Below are 16,697 nucleotides of genomic sequence, written 5' to 3' on the forward strand. Positions count from 1 at the left end.
CAGGCTGGCCGGCTTGCTAGCCCGGCAGACTTTTGTACGTCCATGCAGTCTCCAGGGTGGATACGAATGCCAGCTACCCCCGCACCGCCCCTTAAATGCAGAGGCATTGAAGGGCTTGTGTGCGATTGAGCAAGACCAGGGGCGTTTCAAGAGAGGAGGGGGCCTGTGTGCAGTCTCCGTCTTGGGCCCCCTCATCTCAGTCTGGCGGCCGGCTGTGCACTGAGCGCAGTGCCGCACAGCGCATGCTCAGGTCACATGGAAAATGGTCGCGGCGGCTATATTCCCTGTGTTTTCCATACTGCCGGGAAAATGGGCGCAGCGGTAATTTTCCAGATGTTTTTTGCTGCGCTGACTCCGGTGCCGACGTCGGACTCCGGAGTGGTAAGTTTAATATGGGTGCAGGTTGGGCGACGCGGGCATACCATACATCCTGCACCCATTATAAATATGGGTCCGGTGCACACGCAGATTCCCGATAATCGCCCCATGCTGCAATAGGAGTGCAAATATATCTATTTAATTCCATACAGGGTAAATACCGGCTGCTTTTGCATGTAACCCACAAATGCTGGACAGCTATAATTTTACACTTTATTTTACTTAGCTCCCAATACAGAATCAGCCCAGCGCGTCTGCAGAACTACAGGACCTAAATGTAGCTATGTCTGTTTTCAGGCACAAAGTATAGGCTGGTGGGCACACTACGGATGGTGATAGCCAAGCTTAAAGGCTGGTGGTGGGCACATGGCATGATGTGTGCAACTCTCTACGTGCATAAGACACACTGGTGATTTGCATTCAACTCCGGATTAGGCACTAAGGTTCGGATTCAGACTCGCTCACAATTCGCACGCGTTGCCCTCTTGGAAATACATTTTGGATCTCCAGTCGCAGTCAGGGCTGGTCGCATTTATTCAGCTGCACAGCGCAGATGCATCCGCTTCATACTTGCCGACAATCTGGCTGCTCCTTCCGGGAGGGAGCAGCCAGATCGGCAGAACAGGGGGCGTGGCCGGCAAAAGGGGGCGTGTCCAAAGGAGCTGAGGTCGGTTTGCGGGCGTGACAGGGGTGGGGTCATGTGATCGCGTCATTTTAGCCCCGCCCCCGCTACACAATGTAGAAAAAATCTCTGTTTAATAGCCGCAATTCCATCTACACATCCACAAAACACGTGCAAACAGCCACTAAGTTGAGATACGGCTCAGGTGCGTACAACTCTGAATCGCCCTTATTGCGAGACCTTTCCGCAAAGCGGGCCTGTGCGCAACTCTGAATGAAGCCCTTAGGGGTATATTTACCATACTTGCCTACCCTCCCGATTTGGTCGGGAGCCTCCCGAAAATCGGGTGCCGCTCCCGACCTCCTGGGAAGGCAGGCAAACCTACCGGTTGCCGTCGATCCCTCCTATCCCCCCCCCCGCAAATACATGTAAAAGTCCCGCAGCGGGGTGGGGGGCGGTGACGTGATTCACGCGGAATCACGTCATTTTGGCCCCGCCACCTGCTTCACAATGCCTGTAATATCAACAGTGTGTAGCGGGGACGGAGCCAAAATGATGCGATCGCGTGGCTCCACCCCCCACTCCGCCCACAAACAGTCGTCATCAGGCCACCCCCGTGTGCTGACACGCCCCCCCCCCTCCCCCAGTCATGCCGATCTGGCTGCTCCGTCCCGGAAGGGCCTGCCAGATAGTCGGCAACTATGATATTTACTAAAGTTGGTTGCTATGGGCAACATCTCCACTTCAGAAAACCCGCAGTTTAGTAACTAGACCCCTTAGTGTTTAAGATATCGTCTAGATGTTACATGCGATGATGTGGATACGTTATGTATACAGCAGTGATTCCCCTAATAGCATTTCTGCATTATAAAGTCAATAATTCTACAGCAGATTTTTTTAAATTCAAGTAAACGGTTTGTTCTCTACAAGTCGCTGCCTCTAGTCCATAAAATGAGTCTTCGCTTATCAGCTGCAGCCAGTGCAACGTCCGCAGACTTCCTCTCCCAACCCTCTATATTAAACCCAATTCACCCGATGTATTTGCTGATAAGACCATACCTTCCCTCTGGTCATTGCGTAAGCACTTCACTTTGGGTAACTTGCACAAGAGCCGGCAGTCGTCAGCTGGGGAGAGAGAAATACATTTATTAATAGAAGAAGGGCATTACAGCTGACAAAGTACAGTGCACAGAGATTGAGGGGAAATAGCTGATTGAATGTGTTAAAGCTCCACAGGATACAGAGGCCACATATAATTATCTCTTACAATATTATATTTTTTATTTTGAAGTTTGCAAATAATTTTATAATGCAAAACAAGAAAGTTTTAGCTCTACGATTCGTGTTACCAGCACATATAAATTATATCTTCGGGCATCATTGGTTGGACTGTTTTGAGATTGAAAGGATCACGTGGGCAACTACAATAAAGGCAAACGCAGGGGGGTTTCCGGCTGCCTGGAAACCCCCCTCCCCAGCCCACACCATGACCACATTAGAAAAAGTAATATAATATAATTTTACTAGTGCTGCATGTTCTTCTCAGTAAAAAACAAAGGAGGAAAAAAGGTAGGGTCTTAGGCGCTGGAATAGATGACAATCAAATGTGACAATCAATTAATGAAAATTAAAACTTGGAATAAAATTCCAAGAAAGATTTCTCTCAGTTTGTAGATGGTCTAGTTCAGGGGTCTTCAAACTTGGCCCTCCAGCTGCTGTGGAACTACACATCCCAGCATGCACTGCCACCTTTTTGATATAACAGCATGCTAAAACTATGTGCAGTGCATGCTGGGATGTGTAGTTCCACAGCATCTGGAGGGCCAAGTTTGAAGACCCTTGGTCTAGTTAATTGTCAATGGGTTAATAAATTAATGGTGAGCAGCAGTTATACCAATGGTGGCAAACCAATAAGTATACAAAGAAAACAAAGAGAATGATAACCGCGCTCTAGTTCATTCAAATCAGCAGCACCGTGTGAAAGTTGATATAATTATATAGATTTAATACAAATATAGATAAACATATAATAATATACACGTATTGTCACAATTAAAATAATAAGTATCAAAGCAAAATGGTATAATGATAGTCCCATCTAATTAGATAATATCAGCTGGTTGCTAAACATTCTTTATGTTAGAATCACAATAAAAGTTCTCTTGGGTTCTAGTGTTGCTAAGATTGGAAAGTTGTATGTATTACAATCCACAGAGTCCTAACCAATTATCCGCGTCCGGATTATTTTGTAAGGTAGTTCACCAATAGATGTTTAAATGGTAACAATCTCCCAGAGAAAGTCATAGATTGCCAGTATCCACTTTGTTTACAATGATTGTGAAATGAAGCAAGCAGACATGTATATCAAGTTCAATATTGCTTATGCTAATTTGTCTGTGTGTGCACAACACATTTAATATAGCTCTGTCCTCTCTTGAGGGGATATAATATCACTCACCCGGTCCTTAAATGGCAAACCACACACAGGAGACGGGAGAGCGGCATCCACTGCTTACACCTTGCGGCTGATGAGCTCTGAACACAGGGCCTGATTCAGACCCGGTCGCAAGCGCTGAGCGCTCGCAGCCGGGTCAATGTTTGCCCACTGGGCATGAACAGGAATGAGCCGGCTCCGTCGTGCGCATGCGCGAGACCCGGCTAGCTCCGGGTGCTCCATCGCTCCGGGTCTCGCACCAAAGGGGGCGAGCTGCCGATGGTGATTGACAGCTCACCCCGTTTGGTAGGGAGGCAGGGGGCCAGAAGCTCTCTGAGGCTTGCGGCCACGAGACCCTACCACAAGTGTCTCGTTGCAAGCCCGATGGTCGCGATGGTCTTGACCATCGCGATCATCAACCTGGCCGCTCGCAATAGCTATGGGTGGTCACCCACAGCTATGCGAGCGGCCAGGAGGCCGAACATAAGAAAAAAAAAATGCCCTGATTCAGAGCGAGCGCTCGTTCAGAGCGTCCGTCTCTGAATCGGGCCCACAGTGCTGTCAGCGCTCTCAAATTATCCTCATTCCTGTCCATCTCCTCTGGCTTGACATTTAAGGACAGGGTGAGTGATATTATATGGTTCTTCTGCTGATCCACCAGGCTCCCTGACTTGCTCCAATAGTCTGGAATGGTGCCCACATCTAATATAAATACTTTCAGCTCAGGCAGGATGGCCTACCTACGCATCTAATGGCTTACTGTGATCATTGGTCCTGTATATGCTGGAATTATTACACATAATACACTTTGTATGACACTTATTAAAGTTGGTTAAGTACTAATTATGTCCTCTTCATGGACTGGCCACACTAGCTCTAAAATCAAGCATTTGGAAACCTCCCTCTAGAAATCCTGCTTTTGCCACTGCTGTACATACAGAATCGTCATGTCAGGTGACCCCAGGCACTAGTTCCTGGTTCTGGGCTCCTTGGAACTCAGGACCTCATTCAGAGTCGGTCGAAGCGGCCGCACGGTCGTACGCCACCGATGTTCGCTATACTGCGCATGCGTAAAGTTCGCAATGCGCGTGCGCAAACTAGCCGCTACGATCAGAAATTTCTCTCTCCTTGAACACAGCCAGGTCGGTAGTTTGAGTGACAGATTGAGGCGTTTGTGGGTGGTAACAGGGGAAGGTGCTTGAAAACGAGGGAGTGGAGATCCGAACACAGGCGTGCCTAATTATGCGGACGGCGTTTTATGGGAGTGCATACGGTTTATGGGAGTGCATAATTAACAAAGTAGCGTCATGGCACATGTGACATGGGAGGTTTTTACACTGACATGATCGTAGAGCTTAAGAGTGGGTATGGTCAACCTTAAGCTCTACGACCAGTTCCGATGGTTCCCGATGGTCTCGATTAATCCTTATATGCCCGGAGATGACGTGTAATGCGTACGAGAAGGGGGCGTATTTTTTTGTCTTCCGCCGCTTCCTCCCCTTGGTCGGCCAGCAGCCCATCCGAACTTAGGGACGCAACTTGCGAGGGAATCATTTGCATATCCGGACCATTTTCCCGTACGACCGTGCGGCCGCTTCGACTGACTGTGAATGAGGTCCTCAGTATCAATAAGTGAAATCAAACAATTACATATATACAGTAGAGATGCGCGCCGACCCCCATGTTTTGGTTTTGGATCTGGATCTCCCCTGGTTTTGGATCTGGATTGGTTTTGCCAAAACCTCACCTCTGTGTTTTGTTTTCGTGTTTTGGTTTTGAATCTGGATTTTTTTCTTGAAAAATAAAAAAAACAGCTAAAATCACATAAAATGGACCTTTTTTGTTCCTACAGTATTAATAATCTCAATAACATTTATTTCCACTCGTTTCCAGTCAATTTTGACCACCTCACAGCTCACAATATTGATTTTTTTCATCTAGTTAAAGGGCCAAAAGGTTGCATCCAGCTTGCTGGTTCAAAACTGATTGATATAATTATTAATAGAGTTGAGGTCTGTGCATAGATGATGGTTGGGATACCCTTGAGGATTAAAGAATTGATAGTTGATAATTGGTGCAGCTCCTGGCTGTAAAATTGATAATAAATTAATTAAAAAACAATTCATTGGTGCAGCCCCGAGCTGAATAATTAATAATTTAATTAAAAAAGTAAAAAACATTTCATTGGGTGCAGCCCCTGGCTAAATAATTAATAAAAATAAATTCATTGGTTTAGCCCCTGGCTGTAAAATTTATAATAAATTAATTTAATAACAATTCATTGGTGCAGCCCCGAGCTGAATAATAATTTAATTAAAAAAGTAAAAAAATAATTTCATTGGGTGCAGCCTATGGCTGAATAATTAATAAAAATAAATTAATTGGTGCAGCCCCTGGCTGTAAAATTGATAATAAATTAATAAAAAACAATTCATTGGTGCAGCCCCGGGCTGAATAAATAATAATAATTTAATTAAAAAAGTAAAAAACAATTCATTGGGTGCAGCCCCTGGCTGAATAATTAATAATAAGAAATTCAATGGTTTAAAATTTATAATAAATTAATTTAAAAACAAATTATTGGTTCCTAAACCAACCATAACATTAATTTAAAATGTCAGGCAGCAATGCCCCAACCAGCACATAATGGAAAGCAAAAAGGTGCAAGATGGAATGGTCCTTAGGCCCTCCCACCCACCCTTATGTTGTATACGAACCAATCATTTCAGTGACAAGGACTGCCAATTGTGGCTGAAATGATTGGTTTGTTTGGACCCCCATAAAACAAGCTGCCAATGTGATATGGAAATGAAAATGATTCCATATACAAACTGGCTTTACATTACTAGTTGTCGTCATCCTCGTCATCCCCATCAGTGTGTACATCCTCTTCTTCACACAATATTAATTCATCCCTGCTGGAATCCACCATAGGCGCCTCTGTAATTTTTTCATGTAATTGTTGGTAGAGGTCTTCCTCGTGGAATTTGTAATTCATTTTAATGAACATCATCTTTTCCACATTTTGAGGAAGTAACCTCCTACGCCAATCACTGACAAGGCTGCCAACTGCACTGAAAACTCTTTCAGAGTACACACTGGAGGGTGGTCAACTTAAGTAATGCAAAGCCAGTTTGTGTATGGGCCTCCAAATTGCCTCTTTTTCCTGAAAGGGACTGTCTGACATGCCTATTAGGATGTTATCTCTGAAATAGTCCTCCACCATTCTGTGAATGGAGACCGTATCACACATAGGGCCTGATTCAGACCCGCTTGCGAGCGCTATGCGCTCGCAAGCGGGTCGATGGTAGGGCATTGCACACGCGCGGTGTGCACAATGCTCGTGCGCAAGCCCTGGAGAGAGAAATTCTCTTGCTCCGGGGCTCACTACAAACGAGGCGGCTGTCGATGCTTGACAACTGTTGTCCGGATTGGGGTGGAAAAAATTCAACACGTGAGAAGAATTTTTTGTCTTTTGCCCCGGCATGATAACAATGGGCTTTGGCTGTTTAAATCCATGGGCAACAGCTGTTGCCAGTGGCGTAACTATGGAGGGTGCAGGGGGTGCGGTTGCTATGAGGCCCGGCGGCTTAAGGGGCCCGCCGGCCCAGCGATCGCACCCCCTGCACTTTCCATATGCCGGGCGCCCGCTGAGATTGTGTTACCAGCGGACGCCCGACTCCTACTCAAACCCCCGGCGGCAGCCGGAGGACGGAGCTCACTCCGTCTTCCGGGTCCCGCAATGCACTATGGGAGTGACGTCATAGCGTCACTCTCATAGTGCCGAGGAGCGGACGCTGGGGACGGAGCTCAGGAATGAGCTCCATCTTCCGGGTCCCGCAGTGCACTATGGGAGTGACATCATGACGTCACTCTCATAGTGCCGAGGAGTGGGCAACGGGGCGGTCGGCGGCTTCACAGGAGCGGGGATAAGGTAAGTTTTTTTTTGTTTGTTTTGTGTGTGCGCATGCGCCCGCGCGTGTGGGGGGAAGTTACTGGGATCTCACTACTGGGGGCATAACAGAGGGCTCACTACAGGGGGCAGCTACTGGGGGCTCACTACTGGGGGCATTACAGGGGGCTCACTATTGGGGGGAAGCTACAGGGGGTCACTACTGGGGGCAGCTACAGGGCTTCACTACTGGGGCAGCTACTGGGGTCTCACTACTGGGGGCAGCTACAGGGGGTCACTACTGGGGGCAGCTACAGGGGGTCGCTACTGGGGGCTCACTACAGGGGGCTCACTACTGGGGCATTACAGGGGGCTCACTACTGGGGGCTCACTACAGTGGGCTCACTACTGGGGGAAGCTACAGGGGGTCACTACTGGGGGCTCATTACTGGGGGCAGCTACAGGGGGTCACTACAGGGGGCTCACTACTGGGGCAGTTACTGGGGTCTCACTACTGGGGGCAGCTACAGGGGGTCACTACTGGGGGCTCACTACTGGGGGCAGCTATAGGGGGTCACTACTGGGGGCAGCTACAGGAGGTCACTACTGGGGCAGCTACAGGGGGCTCACTACTGGGGGCAGCTACACAGGGCTCACTACTGGGGGCAGCTACAAGGGGCTCACTACTGGGGGCAATTACAAGGGGCTCTCTACTGGGGGCATTACAGGGGGCTCACTACTGGGGGCATTACAGGGGGCTCATTACTGGAGGCAACTACAGGGGGCTCACTACTGGGGGCACTGCGTAAGGGGCACCATTACAGTGGGCATTGCATAAGGGGCACCATTACAGTGGGCATTTAATGTTTTAGGGGAACTACTGTGGTTATTGTGTAAGACCTAAGTTAGGGGGGGCCCTTAAAAATGTTGCTATGGGGCCCAAAAAGTTCTAGTTACGCCCCTGGCTGTTGCCTTACTTACACAAAGGATATCCTCATTACCAACATCTTCATCATCAACATCCTCATCATCCTTAGCGCCTTCAACTACCAAAATATCCTCCTCCATGTGCAATTCCACAGGAGCATCCTCAATGACTATGTCTACAAGATGTTGACTGCCCTTCCCCACATTTACAGATGGCACACAAATGTTGGAACTTGGAGGATCCTCCAGTACACTAGTATTTAGGTCTGGCTCACACATGGCAACCGTGGACACACTTGCACTCTCCTCAGAGCTTTGTGATTTCGATTTCTCAGGGCACACAGTTGGTCTTTCCGGAGCTGTCTTAACAACTTTCAAATTTTTAATTGGACCACCACCACTAGAAGCAGAAGGGCTATCAGAAGCAGCAGTCTTCATAAAGAAAGGCCAAGACCTTATCCTTTCCTTGCCACTTTGTGTAGTGAATGGCATATTGCCAATTTTTTGTTTATCTAAAGGCAAATTTCCTTTCAATTTGTTTTTCTTCACTTCAGTAAAACTTGCTTTACCATATCAATGGCGTGACTTAAGTCCTGGGACATGGGCCTTCATAGAGGACGAGGAAGTTGACGGCCTTGCACTGCTGGTGGCAGCATCAACATGTGGTTCTTGGCCTTGCTCTCCAGTCATGTGACAGCCCTCCATATTTTCTGCGGTCTTGAAGCAGTGTCACAAGCACCAATAGTGTAGCCAAGGTGCGGTTACAAAATTCACACACGTGCAGTCGTGCACACACACAAAAATATTAGACAAAAAAAGACAATTGATTTTTATTTTTTTCCAGCTCCAGAACTTGGGCCTAGAGCACCGATTGATCACGACTGGAGTCGGCCAGCACTAGGTTGCAACTTGCTTTGCTGGCTGGATCTTGTGAGGTTAAGCCTAACAAGCACGCACACTCACACACACTAAAAGAACAAAAAAAAGACAATTAATTTTGTTTTTTGAGCTCCAGAACTTGAGCCAAGAGCACAGATTGATCACGACTGTAGTCGGGCAGGACTAGGTTGCAACTTGCATTGCTGGCTGGATCTTGTGCAGTTAATCCTAACATGTACGCACACACAGACAATAAAAGATAAAAAAAAAAGACAACTGATTTTAATTTTTTTTCAGCTCCAGAACTTGGGCCCAGAGCACCGATTGATCACTACTGGAGTCGGGCAGCACAAGGTTGCAACTTGCGTTGCTGGCTGGATCTTGTGCGGTTAAGCCTAACATGCACACACACACAGAAACATATTTTTATTTTGAGTCCAGAGCTTGGGCCCAGATGTATTCTGCACCAGCCCAGATGGACACAGCAGACAGCACAGCCCAGAATGGATCAGCAGCACCAGCCCAGGACACAGCAGACAGCACAGCACCAAACAACACCAGCAACTCTCCCAGCCTTACACTACCCACCCTCCCTGTTCAGTCTCCACAGCGGAGTGAAATGGCATCCACCGCGTGGTCCCTATATATTATTGATCATAGAGACGTAAGCTCGCCAACCGCGAGATTTACGACTCTATGGTTTTGCCTCGGTTTTGAGATCCGAGTCAGGCGGGAAACTCCAAGCCTGCTTGGATCCGACTCGGATCTGCTAAATTCGGGTGGGTTCGGATCTCTGAAATCAGAATCCGCTCATCTCTAATATACAGTATATGCCCAGGGGCGCCGAGAGGGGGGGGGAGCGGGTACAGATTACCCGGGCCCGGGCTTCCTGATGGGCCCGGCGGGGGCCCGGCACCGCTCCCCCTCCCTCACAGCAGCCCAGCACACAGCGCTCAGCGCTGTGGTGATCCACAGCTATACGAGCATCCAGGAGGACGCTCCATAATTATGGAGGTGGGTCCTGATTCAGAGCGAGCGCTCTGGTCAGAGCGTCTGGCTCTGAATCAGGGCCAATATGCCTAGTGCACTAGATGCTGTGAGGATATTCTCTACCCCCAGAAAACGGCACCTTAAAATTAGAAGAGCTTCTAAATCTTGGAAAAAGTGCAGGGAGCCGCTGCTCCAAAGTGTAAACTTCCAACAGACTTCATCACTTTGGCCGTATTCAATTTGGAGTAAAAAGTCAGATTTTGGGTGCGAAAAAGTATAGCGCGCGTCCCCACTTATCCCCGTATTCAATTCCAATTCACGAAAAAGAGGACCCGTTTTCGATAATGAAATGAGCAAAAAGTGATGTCATTATTGGGGAAATCAGTCTGACACCCCCCCAAAAGATGTTCTGACATGGAAGGTCACTATGGGTACCCCCGATTAGCCCTGCTGAAGGTATTTGGGGGTCTTTAAATGGTCTCAATAGGCGCTATTTAGCGTCTTTGGGACAGTGGTGAAGAATAGCATTTAGCAATTTTTATTTTTCCCATCAAATTTGGGGTACATGAAAATGGGTTCAAACATATTTTAAAGTTGCTAAAGTCAAGTATTAAAAAAGCGCCAAAAACACACTTTCAGCAAACACCTGCAATCCCAAAAAAAACTCCCCCGTACTTCCAGACCCCCCCAAAAGCCATTTCACTAGTTTTTGAATTTGTACCCTCACATTGATTTTTTCACCCACTTTTTCAAAGTGCTTTTTTGGGGTGTCTACTGTGTTTTTTTTTACACAATTAGTGTCAAGGGGGGTGTAAAAAGGGTTTAGGGGGTTTGCTGCAATGTTGCACCCCAAAACCCCAATTCTGCACTTTTTTCTGCCAGGTATCCATCGGCTAAACTTTTCTACTGGTTACAAGGCGCACACTCTTCGCACCGGCGAAAAGTCGGACAAATTGAACACGGGGATAAATGGAATCGGCGAAAATGACGTCATCGGCAAAAAAGTGTCACCGAAAACGGCTTTTCGCTCCAAATTGAATACGGCCCTTTATCTCATTTCACTAGAGCTGCAAAAAGTGGAATCTCTATCTTTGCACTTCTCTGCTAAACTAGGCACAACAGTGTAATCTGTATTTAGCAAGGAATGACCTTACTCTACCCAACTCCTCCTCGATCAGCGCAACCTGCTGCTTCTCCGCAAACACTGTCATCTTGCTTTCCAAACCCATGCACGTTGATGGAAAAATACTGTAGGCGCACCTGGGTAAGACACCATCATCGTGGAAGAGAAATTTATACTTCGCCCCCACTGATTTGCTTTAATAAAAATATCCTTTATTGAGTAATCTATTATAATGTCACAAGCTTTGCCTGGTTATGAATGCAAAGATGCTTTATTTACTTACATTTTTTATTTTACTTTAATAAAGTTAAATGAACCGGTGGTGGGTAACACATACATCTACACAGGGGACAGGGAGGCTGATGCAGTGCTGAATGAAAAGTTGGTTGTAATTGTTACCGCATTGCGTACATGGATCTAAATGCGCATATCCAGGTGTATGCCAAGCTGTACATATCTTTGTGTCTGGACTGACCCTATCCGTACGCTTATTTTCATAGCCATCAATATCATCAGTGTTCCCAATCTTGGTGCAAAAATCCATAGAACAGGTGTAATACATGTATGCACCAGTCTTTGTATCGTGCAATTCCATCAAGACACCCGCGTGGATGTACTAAAGTGAAAAAATGCGGTAAAACCCCCCAAAATGCAATGCATTCTGGTGCTTCGTCCCAGTGGGTAACATCATCTTCCGGTGGCATTACCCAATAGAAGCCTACGGGCTTCTTTTCGGGATGCCTCTCCTGAGAGTGATGCAATCGGATCCCTCCCATCTCCCCCTGCGACCTGCGTCCTTCTGCGGAAGTCCCTCTATGCTGGGGAATCAAAAAGGACAACTCTAATTGGAAGAGCTGTCCTCTGCGATTTTCATCACATTTCTAAGTACATACGTTCGCGCACTAGGATACGTTCGCTAGGATACGTTCGCTAGTCGCTGGCTGATTATTGCTTTCTGCACATGCGTACGCATTGCAATGCGCATCCGCGAACCAGTGCGAGAGATCGGGAAGTGTTTGCTCGCTGCGCATAGACAGCCCAGCAGAGTAAGTGACAGGAGAGGCTGTTTTTGGGTGGTGACAGAGGCTGGCCATTTGAAATGGGGGAGTGGAGGTGCAAACGCAGGCGTGCCTGAGCGTCTTAACGACGTTTAAGAGGCGTGCATAATTAACAGGCAGCGTCATTGTACATGTCACCTGGTTGTATTTCACACTGAAGTGATCGCAGTGCTTGCGGCAGGGTATAGTCAACCTCAAGTGCTGCGATCGCATCCGATGGTGCTCGATGTACCAATGGTTTCATGCACTTCCTGGAGATGACGTGGGCATCTTAAGACAGGCTGGTGGGCATCTGCATACACGAAGTGATCGCACACCAAGCGGGCGTGCTTATGCCTTGCCGTGCGATCACCTGCCATGCTGGGTGTGTGCCGGATTTGCATATGTTGGGTGCGAGCAAACGCATCTAGCGAGCGGGTCTGAATGAGCTCCATACTGCGATAATCAACAGCGGTATGTACTCAATGAGAGGCGGAATGTACATCCCGCCCTGTATGAGAACACCCTGTTACACCCTATTTATGCCCCTTCAATCATAACTGCAGATGCTTTCAGTAAGCGTACGATTCTGTGTCAATCATTATTGTGTACACTCGGTTCTCGACCATGTACAGAGCGAGAACATGCAGTATACGCTCCACAAATATACATGCGTTTGATACTGGCATCTTCTGCTAGGTAGAGTGTGTAGTTTGCACTTTCAGCACCATGGACAGCACCAAGGAATCGCAGCCAAAGGACCTTGTACCAATGAAATGAATCTATCCGAGTAAGCAGAAATGTATATTTCAGGTACCACCATTTTTATAGAGTGATAAAGGAAGCAGTCTATAGCCCCTTCATCCATCAAGGCAGTGTCAGACCTCATAGTTTTGGACCCATAAAAGAACTATCTATCTCAGCGGAATGGGTATGATATACCGGCGGCTCAATAGCCGCTGGTTCAAATCTCAATGCCAGAAGCCCGAACTGTGAAGACCCCGACAGGGGAGGTAAGTACCCGCCCCCTCTCCCTACCCTAACCCTCCCCTAGTGGTGCCTAACCCTAACCTCCCTCCGGTGGTGCCTTACACTAACCTCCCCCCAGTGGTGCCTAACCCTAACCCCCCCTCCCCGCAGCCTAACCCTCCCTGGGGGGTACCTAACCCTAAGTCCTCCTGTGGGTGCCTAATTCTAACCCCCCATCCCCGGGTAACTACCATACTTACCGGCCTCCGGACGTTCAGGATTGCAGCATTTGGTATGCCGACGCCGGTATCCTGATCCCATGCAGTCAGGATTGTGGCATCAGTATATCGGTGGCCAGAATCCCGTCCGGTGGTATTTTACATCCCATCTCAGAATACGGATCTCTTTGGCGTATAATACCTCAATTCAAGGAGTGGAATAAGAACCTTAACTTAAGACTCAAGTCTAATTAGTAGCCACCCTAGCTGTAGGAAGAAGATCCAAGCCAGTTGTATATAGGGTCTTATATAGACACTTGGGTCCGTCTGATTAACAAGCAGGGTGGTTTTCTACCAAAGTTGCCTAAAATAGTGCAAATTAGTCTACAATAGTCTACAAATTATTGCCTAGAGGTCAGCAACAGACACGGCACCTCTTTATTATCCAGTCACCTGTTCTGACTGCTGTATTTATATCTGTGTTCATCTAAACAGGCTCCAAGGCTAATCATTTCATGTCATGGAAGTTCAGTATCATAGTTCTCCAGACCTTATCTCACCGAAGCCGGCTCATCGCACACACTAATGAGAGCTTATATGAAGAACAGCTGTATACTTGTTGTCATGATGCTTCTGAAACATGCAGCACTAATATATTCACATGAAATATGCAAAACATGGACATTTGCAATTCCCTTCTGACAATAACTCCTTGAAACATGTTTTGAAGTAGTTTGTCAATTGCTTGCTTTTTAGCTGCCTGAGAATGGATAAATATATGTTTTATTTGCTAAAATATGCTTTTACTGTAAGGTAGCTGAAGTTTCTAGAAATGGTTATAAAATAGCTTCATCTACTTTTAAGCACTTTATATATTTGTTGTCTTCTCCTCATGTGACTCTTCTAGGTTTAACATAAAGTTTTCAGTCTTGTATATACTGTATCAGAAATGCCCGAATACCTGAAGCAATGGGTGGGCTGGGCAAGGAAGAACTCTGTCTCTGTATCTACCTTTGTGTTTTTCTTGTGTCTCCTACTGTATGTATGCCTCTGTCACTCCCCTCCTTTTGTATGTGCATTTCTGTATTCTCTATCTGTCCCTTTATTTTTCCCCTTCTTTGTACGTCTATCTCTAGTTTTGTATGTGCACCTCTGTCTCTACCAATGTCTCTCTTTGTTCTCCCCCCACTTTGTATCTGTGACTTACGGGTAAATTTACTAAGATTCGTGTTGGTGCCATTTTTTATCGATTTTATTCACGGATGTTATCGATTAAAAATGGGTGTTTCATTCACTTTTTAAATCTTGAATTTACTAAGCTACCAAAAGGTGTTCCGATGGTGCATTAGGTCAATTAAATCATCTGAATTTTCCAACACGGTTGAGTTATTTGTGAGTTTAAAAATTAACCTTTTTTTATAATCCCCCCATTTTGGGACAAATCTGCCGATTTTGTACTTAAACTCCCAATTTGGAACCAAAAAAATTATTGGTTCCTTACTGTAAAAAGTGTAGAAAGAGTCAAATTTTTTTTTAAAATGACGTGGGGTCCCCCCCTAAAACAGAACCAGCCCCGGACATTTCATAGCCAGTCCTGGTTGTCTAAGTACAGGGAAAAAAAATGCGTAAGGTTCCACTGTACTTTGTACAACCAGCACTGGCTCTGGGAACCAGTGCTGGTTCTGGAATTACAGGGGAAACAAATGCGTAGGGTCCCCCTGTAGTTCCCAGAACCAGCACTGGACCCTTTCTAGCGGGGGGCTGATGGCACAGCCAGGGGAGCCCTTTCACCGGGCCCCCCAGCTGCAGAATCAGCCATGACCGCTAGTCAGCCCAGGCCAGGGATCCCTGGGGAGTTGGGGACCCCCCAATGAAGCACCCCTGGCCTAGGCTGATATCCCGGGGCTTCCCCGTACCCCTGGAGCAGTCGGTATGAGGGTAATGGGGTTTCTTAGCCAATGAGCAGGTGCTAATGTAAAGCCTCCGCTCATTGGCTCGCAGACTGGAAGTAATGACAGCTCATTCCCATGAGCTGTTTCGCGTACTGTAACTACATGCTTCAGCATGTACTTACAGTGAGTCCGTGGTCCATAATGGATTTCTGCAGAGAACATTGTGGGACAAAAGGTGAGTGTTGGAACTTTTTTGCAGGTACATCCATGGATACTTTACGTTGACAAGGGGACGTGAACATCGGGCAGCAGGTAAGTATGTTAGAGTGTGGTAGGTGTGCAATAAACTTTTACTTTCTACGGTGTGTGAGTGATGCGTTTTTTTTTAACTATTTATTTTACAGTGGAGACACAGGTTCCGCATGTCAGCTGGCACTTGTAGTTCCACAAGTGCCAAATGGCAGGCATGCTAGCACCTATAGCTCCATGGTAAAATACAATAGTCACACTTTATTTGTCCCTCCCATTACCCCCATACCCACGGCCCAGGGGTGCGAGGAAGAGCCTGGGCTTCAGACCAAGCCTGGGGTTAAGGGAGAGGGGGGACCCCTGTTTTCGGGAGTCCCCACCTGCCCTAAGATCCCCAGCTAGGGATGAGAATGCATTTTGTAAGGGAGCCCCGGTGAAAGGGTCTCCGGGCTGTGGCATTACAGCCCGGTCGGTTTGAGTCCGGAGCTGGTTTTAAATATAGGGGGAACCTCACGCAATTTTTTTCAATCTATATTTAAAACCAGGACTGGCCCTGCAGCCTGGTACTGGTTCTTATATTATGGTGGAACCCTGCTCATTTTGTTCCCCGTAATTTTAAGAACCAGGACTGGCTAGCAAATCAGGGGCTGGTAAGCCTTTTGGGGGGGGGGGACCCCACGTAAATTTTTCAATTAAACAACCCTTACAACACACTAGCCATTCATAAACATACACAAATAACACTGATTTGCGTATGCTGGAATGCAATTCACAGCTCTGGAGGTAGTGCAATTAAAACTTCTATTGAGTCCCCAATTTCAGTGTAAAACGGACGAATTGAGTAAAACGAATAATGGTAAATTCCCTTTTTTGGCAAAAAAGAGTAAAAAGTACTTTGGAATAGAGCCGATGGTGATATAATTTCTATTGCAAAAAATGGCCGATTTAGCAGCATTAAACCACCCGATTTCAAACCCAAAACTAACACAATTCACCCGAGTTTAATGATAGTAAATTCCCGAAGAGCAAAAAAGTTAAATTTTCATCCGAGAATGCAAACTGGGACCAACACGAATCTTAGTAAATT

The 16,697-nt window shown here is 46.8% G+C and overlaps 1 protein-coding gene across 2 annotated transcripts in view; it reads right to left on the reverse strand.

Moving 5' to 3' along the window:
• Positions 1-16,697, reverse strand: part of GALNT14 (polypeptide N-acetylgalactosaminyltransferase 14) — a 613,086-nt gene that overhangs the window by 129,679 nt on the left and 466,710 nt on the right. For both annotated transcript variants that reach the window (XM_088444427.1, XM_088444425.1), the window contains exon 5: positions 2,060-2,125. In XM_088444427.1, the coding sequence (XP_088300553.1) occupies positions 2,060-2,125 (66 nt within the window). The remainder of the gene's footprint in view (positions 1-2,059; positions 2,126-16,697) is intronic.

This window comes from Taudactylus pleione, unplaced genomic scaffold (genome assembly GCF_031769625.1).
Source record: "Taudactylus pleione unplaced genomic scaffold, aTauple2 ptg000363l, whole genome shotgun sequence".
Classification (NCBI taxonomy): domain Eukaryota; kingdom Metazoa; phylum Chordata; class Amphibia; order Anura; family Myobatrachidae; genus Taudactylus; species Taudactylus pleione.